At 41.9% G+C, this 18,733-nt stretch overlaps 1 protein-coding gene across 13 annotated transcripts in view; it reads left to right on the top strand.

Annotated features, from left to right (window-relative positions):
- Nucleotides 1-18,733, top strand: part of ARHGAP17 (Rho GTPase activating protein 17) — a 104,234-nt gene that overhangs the window by 49,240 nt on the left and 36,261 nt on the right. For 9 of the 13 annotated variants that reach the window (XR_010323656.1, XM_064295726.1, XM_064295718.1 and 6 more), the window contains 6 exons: nucleotides 1,504-1,577; nucleotides 3,651-3,762; nucleotides 4,013-4,089; nucleotides 7,680-7,791; nucleotides 15,154-15,222; nucleotides 15,381-15,462. Coding sequence is in view for 12 of the 13 variants with exons in the window: in XM_064295726.1 (XP_064151796.1) it covers nucleotides 1,504-1,577; nucleotides 3,651-3,762; nucleotides 4,013-4,089; nucleotides 7,680-7,791; nucleotides 15,154-15,222; nucleotides 15,381-15,462 (526 nt within the window). In the remaining variant the exon portion in view is untranslated. Of the gene's footprint in view, nucleotides 1-627; nucleotides 776-1,503; nucleotides 1,578-3,650; nucleotides 3,763-4,012; nucleotides 4,090-7,679; nucleotides 7,792-15,153; nucleotides 15,223-15,380; nucleotides 15,463-18,733 lie in introns of all 13 variants that reach the window. The other 4 variants (XM_064295727.1, XM_064295728.1, XM_064295724.1 and 1 more) reach the window with 3 other exon arrangements.

Below are 18,733 nucleotides of genomic sequence, written 5' to 3'. Positions count from 1 at the left end.
GAAGGCAGCATATCTAAAATGTATGAGTGATCTCCTTTCCAAGAGGAACCAAGCACACTCCCCTTTTTCTCATATCTTCGAGTCTAGAAGTATGGAAGCGGGATTAGTCTCCCTGCAGGCAGATGGAGCCATTCCTTTTTAATTTGAAAATAACTTGGGAGAAGGGTAGATGGGTGAATGTATTTATTGTTACTTATTTTTAAATTTCAGTATGCTGTTTTGAGTAGGCTGTATAATCATATGTTTCAAAATTCAGAATATACAAAAGAATATAAAGTGAAGTCTCTCCCATCCCTGATCCTCGGGCACCCAGTTTCCCTTCCCAGAGGCCACTAGTATTAGCAGTTTCTGTCTCACCTTGCAGAGATATTCTATACAGTGTAACCCAACACAGGCATGAACGTAGTTGATGGTGCACTTTGGAGGTGGAAGAGGAAGGTAATGCACAAGCGGTCACAGCTGAACAGTGATGCAGCAAGGTGGACCCTGGGTCTCTGATCTGAGTGCCCTTTCTATTGGGAAAGTGAGATGACACAGGGAGCTGCAGAATTGAAAGCATTTTTTATTAGCTGATAATGTGGTATAACTAACCCACCTGTTACTTTCCTCTTCTGTTCATATTCCGAGATAAGCATCGGCCAGCAGTGAAGAGACACTGACTTGGAGGTGGGGTCAGGTGGGACTGAGATCTGGCTCTACCACCTTCTCCCCGGGGTGCTCAGCCAGGCCACTTACCTTCAGTTTCCTTGACTGAATAATCAGAACCTTAGATCAGGTGATCCTCGTTGTCATTTCCAGCTGAAAAACAGATTTCTCCTGGGAAACTAAGTGACTTTCCGCTTAAAAACATAACAAATTTTTTTTTTATGTATACTTAGATACTTAACTAAAGCTAAATCTTTATGACTGTAGCCAAAGTAAGAGCCAATTTAAGAATGTTCTAGCAAAAGTTTTTGAAACTGAACACTTTATTGCATTTATTTGTTGTGATAATCACCCTAGTGCCTGGAACATGGTGGTCACTTGATTAATTAATAGTAATAATAACAATAAAACCCCTTTGCCTTCACATCCATTCCAACTCAGCAACCCTATAGAACAGAGTAGAACTTCCCCATAGGGTTTCTAAGGAGTGGCTGGTGGATCAAACTGCTGACCTATTGGTTAGCAGCCAAGCTCTTAAACGCTGAGCCACAAGGGTTCCAATAATGATACTAGCAGCTAACATTTATTAAGTACTTAACCATGTGCTAGGTACTCGATGATGAATATGTCATAAGACATGGGCACTATTAACATCCCTGTTTGACATGCACGAGGGAGCTGAGGCACAGAAGAATTATGACACAGCTAGTACTTTCGGGGCTAGGATTTGAACCCAGGCTGTCTCTTTCCTGGGGAGCTTGACTAGAGGGAGAAATCAGGGAATGATGATCTGAAGCAGGTAATTGAAAATGGGTATCAAACAATAATGAAAAAAACTCCCTGTCTTCTGCCTTTCAGAAAAAACTCCCTTTGACAGCTCTCGCTCAGAATATGCTAGAAGCGTCGACTCAGCTAGAAGACTCTCTCTTGGGGTAAGAGTCGGCTGCTTTCCAAGAGCTGAGCACCCTCAGCGGATGGGCTGGATGGTATGCGTGGCAGCCCCCTGCGTGACCAGAGGACAGTGGAAGGCTTATCTTCCAGGCTCTGTGGGAGAAAGCAGGGTCAAGGCCGAAGAATCCTCCCTTAGTAGGAGCAAGACCCAAGTTGCAAGGATGGCTAATGAAAATCATTGGTAGTGTCCATATTTATTCCCTTAAAGCCTGGATATAAGAATTCGACCTCTTCACTGTTTAGGCGTTGACTCAGATTTATGAACTCTGACCAGTCTGCCTGAGTCCTTAAGAGTCACTTCCTTTTAGGGTGGTCACCAAAATGTCATTGGTGGCTGTCTCTAGGTAGTGGGTTTTCTGAATTATTTGGATTTCTTTTTATATAATAAAACAAAAAACCAAACCCATTGCCGTTGAGTTGATTTTGACTCACAGCGACCCTATAGGTTAGAGTAGAACTGCTCCATAGAGTTTCCAATGAGTATCTGGTGGATTTGGACTGCCGACTTTTGGTTAGCAGCCATAGCTCTTAACCACCAGGGTTTCCTTTTATATAATAGCCATGTATTATTTGAATAACTGGAAAAAATCTAATAATAGAACTACTCTCATTGTAAGAGGAAAGGCTTGCCCTTCCTTCTAGCTGCTTCTCTAGCATGGCTGGTATCCATTAATCCTGTTTATTGTCCCCTCTGTAACATGGCCCCTGCTCCCCAGCTGCACCTGGCCTTTGGACTTTCAGCCCATGTCCTTGGATCTGCCATACTGTATGTCCTACAATCCTCCCATCATTCTTTGAAGGAGAAAGGTTTTTTTTCCCACTCTTCACCCTTTCTTTGTCTCCCAAATTGGAGACAGTGGCCCTGGGAGGAGGGTGACTCATGCCTACATGCTAGTGTTCCTGCTCCCTCCAGCCTGGATGTGTTTACATCTTAGTGCTTCCTTATACTATTGGTAACATCATCATCACAGTTGTTAAAAGCACTTGCAATGTGCTAACACTGCCTTAAGCGCTTTTCATATAATAAGTTGTTTAATCCTCCAAACAACCATTAACGCCCCCATTTTACAGATGATGAAATTGACAAACAGAGAGGGAAGTAAATTGCCCAAGGCCACACAACTGGTAAATAGCAAAGCCTGTGTTTGAACTCAGACAGGCTGGCACCAGAGATCAAGTTCTTACCCACCACACCATGACTACCTCATCCCGATGCCACTCACATTTCTAGTTTCAAAAGAATCCCATAGAGAGCTGGAAGGGTGAGGGAGAGAAGGAAGGAGAGAGGGCAGCAGAGAGAGGGAGGGACAGAAATGGTGGAGTTGCGTTATTTATTTGCATGTGTGTTTTGTGCAACATCCACTGTATGGTCACAGCAAAACAAAAGGAAACGTGAGTTTCATGTAAGCCAGCTATTTCATCTGGCCGCACAGTAGAAAACCGGCATATTCTAACTCTGGAGGAGATAGGGCCTAGGCTGGACTCACTAACAGGCATAAACCAGATAACCAAACCATTTGCTGTTGAGTCTGTCCTGACTTGGGGTTAACCCCATGTGTGTCAGAGTAGAACTGTGCTCCAAAGGGTTTTCAATAGCGATTTTGGGGGGAAAGTAGATCACCAGCCCTTTCTTCCAAGATACCTCTGAGAGGACTTGAACCTTCAATCTTTTGGTTAGTAGCCGAGCACATTCACTGTTTCCACCACCCGGGGACAAAAAACAACATATGATGAACTTTACGTGGGATTTAAAAGATTTTCAGGGTAATTTTGAGAACACTTGGTTTTTACCTCACTTGAAAACCTCATCCTTGCATAAGGTGTGACCTTACTGTTTACATCCTCCCCCGCCACACAGGTGCACAAAATGTTTACCTGAGTCTTTTTTATTTTAAAGCACAAATCTGTGGGCCTACATTCTAGCTAGTTTTAAGGCCTTATTGTTGTAATCCTTTAATGTGTTCCTATCACGTAGAGACCAGAGTGGTTCAACATCGGTACTCAGGTGCCAGAGTCAATGAACATATGCTCATTGGGGTGCCTTGTTTTTAAAGGAAGATGCTGGAGACCTGCGGAGATGCTGAGAATCAGCTGGCTCTAGAGCTCTCTCAGCATGAAGTCTTTGTCGAGAAGGAGATTTTGGACCCTCTGAATGGCATAGCTGAGGTGGGTGCTTTGCCGTGTGGTGTAGAAGAGCCGAGACCGGCGTGGACTGGGTGACGAATGTTTCACCTATGTCTGTAATTTTAACAGTCGCCAGTGACTCTAGCGTACACTAATTCTTGTAAATAAAACAGGTAAATTAAGGTCCAGAATACTTTGCCTAAGAGAAAAAATCTGTAAATAAATATTGCACGTTATAACATTAAGATAAAAACCCTGAAGCTCATCCCGTTTGGTGTGTTCTTCATTTTAGGTGGAAATCCCCAACATCCAGAAACAGAGGAAACAGCTGGCTAGATTGGTATTAGACTGGGATTCCGTCAGAGCCAGGTAAGGTCAAACTAAAAATAACCAATAACGCTATTATGTCATGTACCCGGCAACCATCACCATCCCCAACACGGATGAGAGACAGACCAGAGTGGGCAAAAGGGAAGTCAGCAGCCTCCTGACACTTCCTTGTGGATCTCATTCTCCCAAGCAGGTCCCTGGAGATGTTGTTATAGTGTGACGTGCTGTTACTAGTGAACCAGCAATGAAAGGAGACAGGAAAAAAATTGAAAGAAAGTATGTGTTTTGGGGGGATGGGGACGGTGGCAGAAAGTTGTAATTGTGTAGCTCTTGAGATAGCAGAGTATACGAGTAAAGCGATCTGCCATCTTATTAGCTCCTGGGGGTGCCGCTGTGTTGCAAACCCTGCAAAATCAAGAAATGTGCTCAAAAGTGAGGGATGCGTGTAAAACTTGTAACCATACGCAGAGGACTGCTGACTTGTGGGTTAATGTCAGCTAGACTCCAGTCTCAGCTCTGTCCTTGATTGAATTTTTATCAGTAATGTATGTGTGACATCAGAGGTGGCTTTCTTCTCACATGTGTGGGAATTAGGAGTAGGAAGACAACCACCACTGACCCCAGACCGTTCTCATGCTTTATCATGGGCTGGCACTTTTTGTGTAAAAGGCCAGGTAGTGAATATTTTAGTCTCTGCAGGCCAGGTGGTCTCTGTGGCAGCCACTCTACTCTGCAGTTGTGGCACGAAAGCAGCCGTGGACGTGAATGAATGGGTGTGGCTGGTTCCAATAAACCTTTATTTACAAACACAGGTAGCAGGATGGATTTGGCCTGTGGATCATAGTTTGCTGACCCCTGGTTTGTTAGATTATTTAAGCCTCGTTGCAGTCCTGTGAGGTGTGTGCGTGGCACAAACGGTTAAGCACTAAACTAGCATCCAGAAGATGGGGAGTTCAGCCTCACCCAGAGGCATCTCAGAAGACAGCCCTGGTAACCTACTTTTGAAAGGCCACAGGCTTGAAAAACCCTCAGAAGCAGTTCTACTCTACATGCACAGGGTCACCCTGAGTCGGGATTGACTTGATGGCAACCAACAGCAACAGCCCTATGAAATAGGTAGGACTGTTCCTATTTGACAAATATGTGGAGCTACAGCTGTCATTTACCGAGTGCCTGTTGTCAGATACTTTATATGTTTCATTGGGTTTAATTCCTGTAACCTGTCTGCAAGTCAGAGAAGTTTAGAAAATGGCTGTAACAATGTTACATTTCCTTGTTTATAAGATGCCCTTGAGGGGTCTTTGAGTGTTGTGAGTTGAGTTCAACTACTAAGCCAAAGGTTGGTGGTTCAAACACACCCAGCGGCACCACAGAGAAAAAGGCCTGGTCATCTGCTTCCATTCAGATTACAACCAAGAAAACCCTATGGCACAGTTCTACTCTGTAACACGTGGGGTCTCCACAAGTCAGAATCAACTCAGTTTCAACGGGTTTGTTTTTGTTTTTAAGATGCTGTTGAGTACCAGATGCGCCACTGATTTAATATCAGCGTTTTTGAGGGGTGGGGGTAACGCTTCATCAGATGTACACGTTAATTGTTAAAACATATCTTGACTTAAGAAATGTTGAGATGATTAAAAGGTACAGCTAGGTTTTAAAAATGAGAGATTTCACACAAACTCCCTATTTCTGATCCTCTTGAAAAGTCAGAAAAGAAAAAAAAAGGTACAGCTAGGAATGAACACATGGTAAAAATGATCACGGCTCCCATTTATAGTACATCTGCTACATGCTAAGCACTGGGCTACGTATGTTATGTGTTTGCTCATTCAATTTGCCCACCAATCCCTGTTTGTTTGTTCACTTATGTTTTCGACAGATCTCAGTTGGGCACTTTGTGTATACCAGACTTTGTGCTAGACACTAAACGCAGAGGTCTCTCAATAAGAGTTGAAGAAGGAGCAGGGGTTAGGAGGTTAATGTAACGTCCCCTACCCTTGAGAAAAGACTGCAGTCCTCGTTGTACAGATATGATCTTTATGACTTGCTTCATGCCATGTAGATTGTAAGTGGCAGAGCTAGGATTCTGAATGCAAAGTTCACCATCTCCTTGTCAGGGGTAGACACTGACAGAAGCAGGGCCTGGGAGTGCAGGCTACCCTGAGGCACATTTTTGCTCAAGATAAGGAAACCTGTTCTAGTAATTAATTTTTTGATCTCGAAATGTGTTACTTCGCAAGGCAGTGAATGCTCTGTCACTGGAGTCTGTTGAGTGATGTTATAGATGTTCATCCACTAGGAAGAGTACATCTGCAGCACATGGATCCCGTAGGAGATTTCAGCAACTGGTGCTTGATCCTGCATCCCTGGTCTTGTTCACTTACTTAATCAAAGAGGGCATTAGAGAAACCGAAACAACTGAATATTTTCTCTTACTCCTGTGGCGTTTCCCTGGAGGAAGGTGATCATAGCTAACAGTAAGAAGATGGAAATCCATTCTGTGCCATTTTATGTGTGCACACGTACGCACACACAAAAACACTGTTACGTTTTTGTTCTTTCCTTTATCTTTATGACAGTTCTGCAGGGCAGGCAGTGTTTGTTCTCTTAGTTTTACAGATGAGGCAGCTGAGGGACAGAGAGGTTATTACCCAAGGTCACACAATTAGTAAAGGGAGAGCCAAGCTCAAACTTGGGTATATCAGACTCTAGTTTTGCTCCAGCAGCCTTGCCGAAGCCTTGCTGTGGAGGCGTGCTTCCCATCTACAATGTGAAATGGCACTGAGCATGATACTTCAGGGCAATGTAGCAGTCTGGGTTGCTCAACAGGTTGCTGACATGGGTTTTCCTGTTGCATCTTCAGAATATCCACATTTAAATTTGAAGTGTGAGAACTTTGCACAACAGCAAACACATCCATATACAAACAAGATCAAAACACACTTGAAAACCAAATAGAAGTTGTTTTCTATTGTTATCCCCTTTCTCGCTCCCCTGTTTTCCCTATAGTATAATTTTTTTGTCCTTTTGACTTACTATATAAAGGGAATGTAAATATTCCACATTATGTTTCAAATTTGCTGTAGTTATTATCTTTAGAATATTAATTCTTATAAGTATTTTTCATTCTCAAGGTGAATTCACAGCTTTTGATGTATTAATTACTGATCAAAGGCTTTTACCTGCTGAAACTAATCACAGGTCAGGACAGTAGTCAGGAGGGTCATCAGGAGATCTCAAGAGCAGAAACTGATTCTTGGTGGCACAGGGAACATTCCAGACCAAAGCAGGAGAGTAAGGGAATGTTTCATGGCAAGACTTCCATGATTGGACACTAAGGAAAGGGATTCTGTAGATCGATTCCCAGGAGTGAAATTTGTCTCAGATTAGTTATGGTGGGTTACGCTCAAAGCAGACAGCTAATCCCAGCATTCCTAGTGTCCTGTCATGATGAGAAGTTAAGGTCTACTTTGCGTGCTTCCATTTTTAGAGGGTAAATGTAGGGAAGCTGGCATTAGGTACTGATGCTTGTCCCAGGTAGAATCAGTTTTGGGGATGGAATCTGTCTCCACAGGTCCTTGAGTTTATACAACTTGTTCTCAGATACTGGCTACCCCATTGTTTTACAGATGGAACCAAGCTCACAAATCTTCGGGAACCAACTTTCAGGGGCTTCCATCAAAAATAGACACTTTAAAGGAAGAGATGGATGAAGCTGGAAATAAAGTAGAACAGTGCAAGGTATGAGAATTCCCTAATAAACCTTTTGTATCAGCCTTTTTTTTTTTTTTTGGCAAATAATGGATAAAAGATCAAATATTGCTAATTATTTACTAAGTTTTACATTAATTCCTATCAGAGTACTTTGACTGATATTAAGTGTATGTAAGGTTCTAGCAGTAGCTTCATCAGAACATGCTAACCTCAGGAAGGGTAACGTGAATCAAGATCAGCCCAAGCCTGATCCCTGTGAGGTGGAGGTCAGACACTCCTCCATCTTCCAACCTTTTTACCAGTTCTGACACCAGCTGTCTCAGTCATCTAACTAGTGCTGCCATAACAGAAATACCACAAGTGGATGGCTTTAACAAAGAGAAATTTATTTCCTTGCAGTAAAGTAGGCTAAAAGTCCAAATTCAAGACGTCAGCTCCAGGGAAAGGCTTTCTCTATCTGTTGGCTCTGAAAGAAGGTCCTTGTCCTTAGTCTTCCCCTTGTCAAGGTGCTTCTCGGGCACAAGGGACCCTGCGTCCAAAGGACGCGCTCTGCTCCTGGTGCTTTCTTGGTGGTATGAAGTCCCCAACTCTCTGCTTGCTTCCCTTTCCTTTTATCTCTTGAGAGATAAAAGGCAGTGCAGGCTACACCCCGGGGAAAAACTCCCTTTACCTTGGACCAGGGAGGTGATCTGAGTAAGGGTGGTGGTATAATCCTACCCTAATCCTCTCAATATGAAATTACAATTACAAAATGGAGGACAACCACACAATACTGGGAATCATGACCTAACCAAGTTGACATATTTTTGAGGGGTGGGGAACACACAATTCAATCCATGACACCAGCCATCCCTCCCACATACTACTTCTCTGCTGGGTTTGATGATATGTTGCAGTGGCCACACAGAACTCACAGGCCATAGTTACAGTTAAATGGTTTATTAAAGAAGCAACAGGGTACAACTTGGGATCAGGATCAGCAGGCTACAACTCAGGATCTGGATCAGGAAGTATGCAGGCAAAGTCTAGAAGGCTTCCCCAAAGGGGAGAGTGCATCCCTCCCTTCTTCAGTTCAGGGCAGATCTCTCAGCTCCTCTCGGCCATGTAAGCAAACAGGCCCTTCGCTCTACCATGCAACTCGCTTCTCAGCCATGCAGGCCTCCTCTCAGCTCCCTCAGGACAGGCCTTCTCATGGCCCTGCTGTCTGTCATCACTGACTCTGCCACTGGGCTCCTTCTGGTTCTGTCACTATCTTCAGTGTTACAGCCCTTGACCCGCGTTACAGCTCTTTTAGGAGGTTCTTTACCTCCTTTCTCTCTGCTTCTTCTCTCTTGCATTTTGTCCGTTCTTCTTCTTCTTAATTCCTGTCTCAAAAACCTCTGTGGGGTTGACTGCATATATACACAAAATCATTGTCAATTTCAAGGCATAGTCCCTCCCAGCTAGGCCACAAATTGACCAGTCCCCTCTCAGTAGGCCACAGGCACTTCATTTGGATTGTAGGCCATAGTTACCTCATTTGCGTAGTCCATAGTCACTTCATCTGCATGGGTATATTGACCAATCCCTGTAAGGTCCACACTATTGACAGTTATCAAACCTGAAAGTATCAAACCTCAAGTTGTTTATAGTTTACCCAATTGAAATAACAATCAACCTGGACAAAAGTAATAAACCCTTTGGGGTAGGAACTAGGGCAAATGTAACTTCTCAGGGATTAGGTGAAAAATCTCTCAAGCTGTTTTTCCAGAGTCACGTACAGGAACTCATTTCACCACAGTGTTATTTTTAATTTCTTCTTCCTTCTTTATTTTCCAAGAATCTACTTTATAATCAGAAGAAAAAATTATTTAAAAAAAAAATTCAAATGGGATCTTTGTAAAAACTTGACAAAAATATCTAAGTTTATTTAAAATAAAGAATAGGTGAAAAGTGCCTGGAGCAATAGAGGAAGGAGAGTTAGAAATAGGAGGAGGATATGGAACGTATGGCTAATTGCTTCCGTGAACAATTCTTTCCTTTGCCATGAGACCAGAAGAACTGGATGGTGCCCGGCTACCATTACTGAACATTTTGATCAGAGATTCTATAGAAAAATACTGATTAAAAGAGGGGACAGAATTTTAAATTCTCATGGAATCCACTTCCTGAAGCCATTGAAGTGGGATGGACCCCCAAAACTATTGCCCTGAGATAATCTTTAAACCTTAAACCAAAAATATCCCCTGAAGTCTTCTTTAAACCAAATAGTAGTTTAGCTTAATTAGTAAAGAAATGTCTGCCTTGAGCATTGTGCTGTCTTAAAGAACTATCTATATGGGATTAAGTCAGCAACAGCAACTTGGAAGGTTAGATAGGAAGTGTCTTAGTTATCTAGTGCTGCTATAACAGAAATACCACAAGTGGATGGCTTTAACAAACAGAATATTCTCTCACAGTTTAGGAGGCCAGAAGTCCAAATTCAGGGTGCCAACTCCAGGGAAAAGCTTTCTCTCTCTGTCGCCTCTGGGAGAAGGTTCTTGTCATCAATCTTCCCCTGGGTCTAGGAGTTTCTCAGCACAGGGACCCCAGGTCCAAAGGACAGGCTCTGCTCCTGGCTCTTCTTTCTTGGTGATAGGAGGTCCCTCTCTTCCCTACTCTCTTCTCTCTCTTATATCTCAAAAGAGATTGACTCAAGATACAGCCCATTCCTATAGAGTGTGTCCTGCCGCATTCACATGACTGCCTCTAATTCTGCCTTATTAACATCATAGAGGTTAGGATTTGTAATTACAAAGGTAATTACATCAGATCACAAAATGGAGGACAACCACACAATAGTAGGAATCGTGGCCTAGCCAAGTTGACACGCATTTTGGGGGGACCCAATTCAATCCATAGCAAGAAGCTTATAGGCAGTGAGTTTGCGTTAATGGGGGAAGAACAATTTGGAAAAGGAGGGCAAGAATGGTTACATAACTTGAAGAATGTGATCAATGTCACCAAATTGTGTATGTAGAAATTGCTGAATTGGTGTAGTTTTGCTGTGCATGTTTTCAACAACAATGTTTTTTAAATGAAAAGAAAAAAACTAATAGATGAAACAAAGGAGTGAAAACCTAACAAAATACATCACAAAATTATAGCAGTTAAAATAACCCACAATAGTCAAAAATAAATCAATGGAGTAGAATATTTTTTCTAGAATGGGCCCTTTTAAAAATTTGATATATGGTAAAGAAGTCATCATATAGCCATCAAACCAAAAAAAAAAACCAAACCCATTGCTGTTGAGTCAATTCCGACTCATAGCATCCTATAGACTATCGACAGAGTAGAATTGCCCCATAGGGTTTCCAAGGAGTGGCTGATGGATTCAAACTGCCAACCTTTTGGTTAGCAGCTGAACTCTTAACCACTGTGTCACCAGGGCACCTCATATGTATAGCCACAGGGAGGGACAGTTTATTTTTTAAAAGGTGCTAGGACAATTGGTATGAAATACAGCTTCTTATCTCATCAACTTAATGTCAGATTAATTAGATAGCAAAGTGCTCTTATTCTCTCTGCATCTGTGTAGGTAGATGTTTACTCCAATTTGTTTTCAAAAGCAGGAATTTGGTGAGTCTTAGGTTTACTGGCCTAGACTTTTTCTCTCATTTATCGTTTTCCAAAAATAGTCTCTTTATTCTACTAAATAGTATTGGAACTATTACATTTTAATTTATTTTGGTGATGCTATAATTGATTTTATAGGATAAGGAACTTCAGTCAGTTAACTGAAGTAAAATGACTTGTTTAATATAGTAGGTAGCAATGAAAACTGAACTCCCAAAGTCATGCCATAGCCTTTGTGTTTAAGAAGATGGTATTTAGATAAACGTTTCTGATAAAATAGCCTTGGGCTGGCTTAGTCCTGTCAGAAGAGTTGTAGCTGTTGCCAGTGTCACCCCACTGTCTTCTTCACACCTGGTCTAACCTAGATCTTGGCTTATTAAGTACTCATTGGACATAAATTTGCTGGAGGGTTAGGGAGTCTCAACTGGTACTTTATGGCCTGATGTCTCTTGTCTCAGCTTCCAGACCATAGCTTATCAGTATTTAAAATGGTGAAAACTCATGAAAGTATTGTCTCCTTATCTCTTTGTGCTACCTTTTGAGTAATTTCCTGAGATCTAGGTTTTCTTTCACTGTTTCTCTCTTTAGCTATGTCTGTCTGCTAGTTTACTTTGAGTATTATATTTCATTGACTATATTTTTCATTTCTGAAGATCTAATGCTTCAAATATACACCTTTTTTTGATATACATTATTCTCTTCTAGTGCTTATTTCTTTTTAAATGTTTATCATTTTAAATATATTTTTTTTCTAAATTTTACTTATTTTGTTGCTGTCATTGGGAATATACATAGCAACATGTACACCAATTCTGCAGTTTCTACCTGTATAATTTAGTGAAACTGATTGCATTCTTTGAGTTGTACAGCCATTCTCAGCCTCCTTTTCTGAGTTGTTCCTCCCTCGTTAACATAAAATCACTGCCCCCTGAGATTCCTGTCTAATCTTTCGAGTTGCCGTTGTCAGTTTGATCCCATATAGATAGTTCTTAAAAGAGCGTAATGCTCAGAAAAAAAAGTTTTGTTTTTTTTTTTTTAACCTAAAATACTGTTCAGTTTTAGGAAGGCTTCAGGGGATATTTTTGGTTTAAGATTAAAGATTATCTCAGGGCAGTAGTTTCAGTTATTCATCCAACCTCCTTGATTCCAGAAAGTCTGGAGTCCAGGAGAATTTGAAATTCTGTTCTGCATTTTCCCCACTTTGATCAGAATTCTTCTTTGGAATCTTTGATCAAAATATTCAGATATGTTAGCTGGGCACCATCCAGTTCTTCTGGTCTCATGGCAAAGGAGGCAGTTGTTCATGGAGGCAATTAGCCACACATTCTGTATCTCCCTCCCATTCTTTAGACTCTCTTCCTTTGTTGCTCCAGGTGAATAGAGACAGTTGTGCCACAGATGGCCTCTTGGAAGCTTTTAAGATCCCAGGCACTATATAACAGACTAAGAGCTAGAATAAGAATAGAAGCACTAAAAACATTATTAGCCCAATTAACTGGGATGTCCCATGAAACCATGACCCTAAACCCCCAAACCAAGGAACCGAATCCCATGAGGTGTTTGGCTGCAGATAAGCAGCCTCAACAGCTACTTGTTGTAAATATATCTTTCACACAGCATTTGCCAGTTCAGCTTTTTAGAGGTGTACAACTTATTAATAGCAATTACAACAATTGGCTGTACAACCCTACCCTCAATGTGATTTTTCCATCATTGTTAATTCCCCCTTTTCCCCTTCCTTTCCTCCCCTGGGAACCACTAATAAACTTTGGTCTCTGTGCATTTGCCTTTTCTTGTCTTTTTATATAAGTGAGGTCATACAATATTTGTCCTTTTGTGAATGGCTTTTTGCTCAGTATGTCTTCAGGCTCCATCCATACTGTAGCATGTATCAAGACTTCATTTCTCCTACTGGCTAAGTAGTATTCCGTTGTATGTACGTATCATATTTTGTTTATCCATTCATCTGTTGATAGGCATTTAGGTTGTTTCTACCTTTTTGTTATTGTGAATAGTGCTGCAGTGAACATTGGTATACAAGTCCCTGTTTGAGTCTCTGCTTACAAGTCTTTTGGGTATTTACCTAGGAATGGAATTGCTGGGTCATGTGGTAGCTCTGTTTTTAGTTTTTTGAGGAGCTACTACACTGTTTTCCACAACAGCTGTACCATTTTGCATTCCCATCAGTAACGGAGAAGGGTTCAGTTTCCTCACATCCTTGTTAACATTTGTTATTTTCTGGTTTGTTTTTTTTTCTTTTTCCAGCCATCCTAGTGGGAGTGAAATGCTGTCTCATTGTGGTTTTGATTTGCATCTCTCTGATGGCTAATGATGCTGAGCATCTTTTTGCTTGTCTGGTGGCCATTCGAATGTCCTCTTTGGTGAAATGTCTATTCAGGCTCTTTCTCCATTTTATGATTGGGCTATTTGTCTTTTTGTTAAGTTGTCAAAGTTTTTATATATTTTGGTTATTAGATTCTTATCAGATATATGGTATCCGAAGATGTTCTCCCAGTTGCTAGCTTATCTTTTTAAATATATTTATTTTAATAGTCTCTGGTTATTCTGTTTTCTCAAGTTCTCTGTAAAAATGGTGGGAGTTTGCTTATATGTTTTGTAATTTTGTTATTTTAAGTTTGTTTTAAGAGGGGGTTTATCTGTGGGACTCCTGCGGGTTGAGTGAATCTCTGCGGAGAGTATTCTCAGCCCAGTACAATTTTTAACTAAGTTTTCCCAGTTAGGGGGTTCCTGGGCACACATACAGTATATTCAAACCTCAGACCCTCATAAAAACAGGTCTATCTCGTGAAATCTCAGAAGCAGCTTTTTTTTCTTCCCAGACTCAGAACCCATTCCAGGGCAGATAAGCTTCCCTATTATTTCCATGGACTAATAAGCAGATTTTTTTCTAATCTACTCTTTCATTGAGCGTACAGTTAGTTCCTCAGGAATCCCGTCTTTATGCATGATGTGTGAGTTCTTGTCTCAGTTCCGGTTCCTCACCCACCAGGCCCAGGGCCTCATTTTCTGTCCTCACCCCCCAGGACTGCTAGACTCAAACACCTTAGCCACCAAGAGAGGCGCACATCCACCTCTGGGCATTCCCAGCCTCCATTCATGCTTAGCATTCTGGCTTTCATTACTTTTCTTCTATTCCGTATATTTGGTTCTGGGAGTTTACTCCATTCCTTTCTCAGTTACTCTAATAGGATGTTTGTTACTTCTAACTAGCATTTCTAGGTTTTTTTTTTCCATAAATGGGAGGATCTTCATGTTAACCTGTGCACTTTGAAGGCAGCATCCTTATACATACGCACATGTTATCTAGCCTGTCACTTTTTTAAAAACTATGTAATGGTTTGTATAACTAGTTTTGGGTACTTGAGTTTAGATATCAAAAAGTATAGAGTGAAGTCTTTCTTCCACACTTGTCTTCTGTGTAATTCCCAACAGGTAGTTATTATCATTCATTTCTTGTTTTTTCCTCTAGAGATATTTTTATACACCTGTGACTATAAATAGATCATATTGATATTTTTTTCCTGTCCTTTTTTTAATCCAGATGGTAGCATACTATAAATAGTGCTTTACCCTTTGCTGCTTAATAAGCTATATTAACAATAAATTTTGGAGATCATTACACGTCAATCCATAATCTTCCTTATTCTTTTCTGTTGTTCTAGGATATGGTTATATTAGTCAGTTGATGGACATTTAATTTTGGGCTGTTTCCGTCTTTTTTTTTCTGCTCTTTTTTTCTTCAGTGACATATCTTCTCTTCCACTTACCCAGGATCAACTTGCAGCAGACATGTATAACTTTATGGCCAAAGAAGGGGAGTACGGCAAATTCTTTGTTACGGTAAGTCCCTTTCCCTGACAATATGTAAAAGCATTGTAAAAAATGAATCATTATAGCTTTGTTGCAAAAGATGTCATTTTTGGTTTTGCTCAGCCATTGTGTGTGTGTCCATCTGATGCTAACGTTACTTTTGTTTTTGAATGTGGGTCTGTTCTCAGTTATTAGAAGCCCAAGCAGATTACCATAGAAAAGCATTAGCAGTCTTAGAAAAGGCCCTCCCCGAAATGCGAGCCCATCAAGGTAATGTAACCTGTGCGCTGGCTGATGCCTCCTTCTCGCCTCTGCCACTTCTGCCTCTGTTCTTCTTCACCCTGACTCCTTTGCATGCACTTCCTCCGGATAAAGCCTCTCTGCCTAGGAGACTACTGTTTCCCAGCATAATTTCATCTTTCCTTGCTACATTCTCTAATTTCTCCCCCACCCCAGATTAACACACTAATGGAACATTTGCAGTTCTTCTGAAACCTTCAGTTGAAGAGAAAGCTCACCCCTTTCGGGAGTGCCTCTATGTCTTTTCTGTCTTCTCATAGGCTTAAAAATATTTTTTCTTTATAGATTCTAGCATCTAAGTATCCTTTTCCAGATCAGCTCTTCTGTCCATAGGTCTTAACTCCAGTCCCGTGACGCTAAGGCTCCACATTCTAGGAAGAATATTTTGGACTTTCCAAGGGAGAATTTTGGAAACCTGTACCTGATGCCACACCATCAGACATTTAATCAATGGATTGCATGATAAAGCTGTGACCCCTTCTTTCAGACCCCTTCTCGGTCTTTACACAAGTCTCTTGTTCTTACGAGCACTGATGTTGTGCCCACCGTAGTCAAGCAGGTTGCAGATTTTACCCACAAGTTATGCGTGTACTGAGCTTTCCCCTGGTGTTTAGTTTCAAATTAGAAAACTGAAGCTTTTAATTCGACTTGTCTCTGCTTTATGATCAGAACATTTACCAGCAGAGATCAGCAAAAGGTGTTAAAGCAGAGATTGTTGTCTTCTTTAGACCTGTGACATCACTTTGCTTGGAACGTAGACCTGACACTGGATCTGAGGTTTCCCCTGCAGAACCGTGGGTCTTGAGGTGGAAGAGGATCAGGCCAGGTGCTGAGTGTGATGACTGATTATGAAAGGGAGAGTGAGTGGGTGAACAGGTGTGTGTGTTCTGGATGTGCATACACACACCTGTGCACAAGAATGCTATATTTTCCCCCTAAGTTTCAGAGGTACCAACAGGTTCGAGCTTTGTGCCTGAAAATTTTTGGATTGTGGAATTAGAAAATCCTGTACCTTGACCAACAGCATAGCCAGGCCTTCAGCAATCTTGGGGCCAGTGTGTCTCATTTACTCAACACCTCTTCTTTAGGTGAGCTATCCTTGCTTTCCTAAGTGATTTGATCTTCTAGTTTGTGGAAGATGGTGCTGGGTCACAGTGCAAAGGAACGAAGCTGCTAGCTAGCACTTGGCCTTCTTAGGAGCAGCTTCTTGCTGGTCCCGTTCAGAGTACTGAGAGCACGTATTTGTGGGCCACCTACCATGTGCTGCGCCTGCCTAGGGCATAGTAGTCAACAGCAGCAGCATCTCAGCCTTTGTGAGGCTTAAAGTCTGATTCAGAAGCACAAAAAAAGAGAAGATTGGGTTTTTAAGCCGTGTCTTTTCTTCTTAACTCCCATTCTATTTTTTTCCCAAGGCTATTTTCCCTAGAGAACTATGTCAGAAAGTCAGGGGGAGTGGGAAGGGGCAGGGATATAACAAGGAAAGCTGGCATTATGGGCAACAGCCAGAGAAGGAAGTGTGATCAGTCTTGAGCCCAGGATCCAGCCCCTCCCCTCTCTGCCTGTCCTCATAGCTACGCCTCATCTCTTAGTCCTGTCTAGCTCTTCCTTTGTGTCAGCCTCTTCTGTTTCCAAAAAAAACCCTACTATAGAATAAATATGCAACTTAATCCCGCTATCTCTTATCCCGCTGACCATGATTTCGTATGCACAGCTACCTGACAGTTTATTGCACGCCTGTCTTGTTCTAAGTGCAGGATCTCATTCTTCCTCATTTTTATGTTAGGCTCTACGAATGGTGGCTCATCTCTACCTGCAACTTCCACTTTCTTTCTACCTTCCCAGCCCTTAGGCTATTACAGTCTGGTTTCTACCCCTAGTCACTCTGCTGTTAAAAAAAAAAAAATTCTCCCAATTCTCAAAGGACCGAATGACCTTGATTTTTAGATTCTGGAATTTGAACTGGCATTTAGTGGAGCCATCTCCTTCTGATTAAAATTTTTCCTTGTCTGACTTGATTGTTTTTTTCATGTCCCCAGCCAGATGTCAGCCTTTTCTGAGGTCCAGTCCTTGCTCCTGTGTCCCTACTCTTCTACCCTCTAGCCCTCTTCCCCCTAGAAACCCCCTGACTTTCACAGCTTCAGCTTTCATCTGCGTAAGAGGCTCTTCACTTTAATGACTGGCTCTCACCTTAAACTCAACTTATCTCAAAAAACTAGCTGATTCTTCCCCCATCACCAGCTGTCCCTTTCTTCCTCCTTGTCACCTTGATACCACACGATCCAGATTTAAAACCTCGGAGCCATTGATTTCCTTCTCTGGGTTCTTCCCTTTTTTTTCCCTGTGCTGGGCCTCATATGTCCCTGTCATCCTCTCTGTTGCATTCTACCCCACTCTATTTTCATTGCCCTGGGCATGAGCTGTGGGATTAATTGTAATGCCCAGGCTCAAGAGCCCTGGTCTTTTCTCAGCCCATTGCCCTCCACAAGAAACGTTTGCTATCTTCTCAGTCTAATTCTAACCCGCCTTCCCAAGACACCTTCAAGCTCACCTCCTTCAAGAAATTTCTCTGACAACTGAAGCCAACAGGGAACACTCTGTCTCCTGAATTGCTCTAGTATTTATGGTCTACACTAGAAGTCGCACACAGCCATATCCCATTAAAAAAAATTTTTTTTTTTTTAATTTGTTACCGTGGTTCAAAAGCTAGACGCTTTTTCACAATGATCCTGATTTCTGACTACTCCTGAAATTCAGACGATCTGGTGACAATGGGTCTGTTTTCCCATGTGGCAGCATTGGTCTCACACCCAGGAGCAGCTGACCCACTCACCCCTGCTATCTATCTTGCCCCTGGGGACATTTGTCTGCGACCTCTTGTCTATACCATTTATCTGCCATGACTTAGCAAATGCGTCCAGTCTTGTTCATTACTGTCATGTGTTTACATGTGTGTCTTGTATTGCTTCTCCTCACAGTTAGATCACTCTCATCCTGAGGGTGGAGAATCTCAACGAACTTTGTGTGGCCACTACAGTGCCTGACCCATAGTAGGTCTGTTGCTTGAGGGGCCGAGCACCTTTGGTGGAGTTCGCCTTAGGCATTGTCTCTAGGTCAGCAGTTCTTACATCCACCCTCTGCCAACGTTACACCAAGGTGGGGCAGGGGCACAGTCCCTTCAGTATTTGTTTTACTAGTATTTAGTAACTAGTATTTTCTAGTATTTCTAGAAAGTTCTAATGGG

This window comes from Loxodonta africana, chromosome 12, assembly GCF_030014295.1.
Source record: "Loxodonta africana isolate mLoxAfr1 chromosome 12, mLoxAfr1.hap2, whole genome shotgun sequence".
Lineage (NCBI taxonomy): Eukaryota > Metazoa > Chordata > Mammalia > Proboscidea > Elephantidae > Loxodonta > Loxodonta africana.
This window is presented reverse-complemented; position numbering and strand designations above follow the sequence as displayed.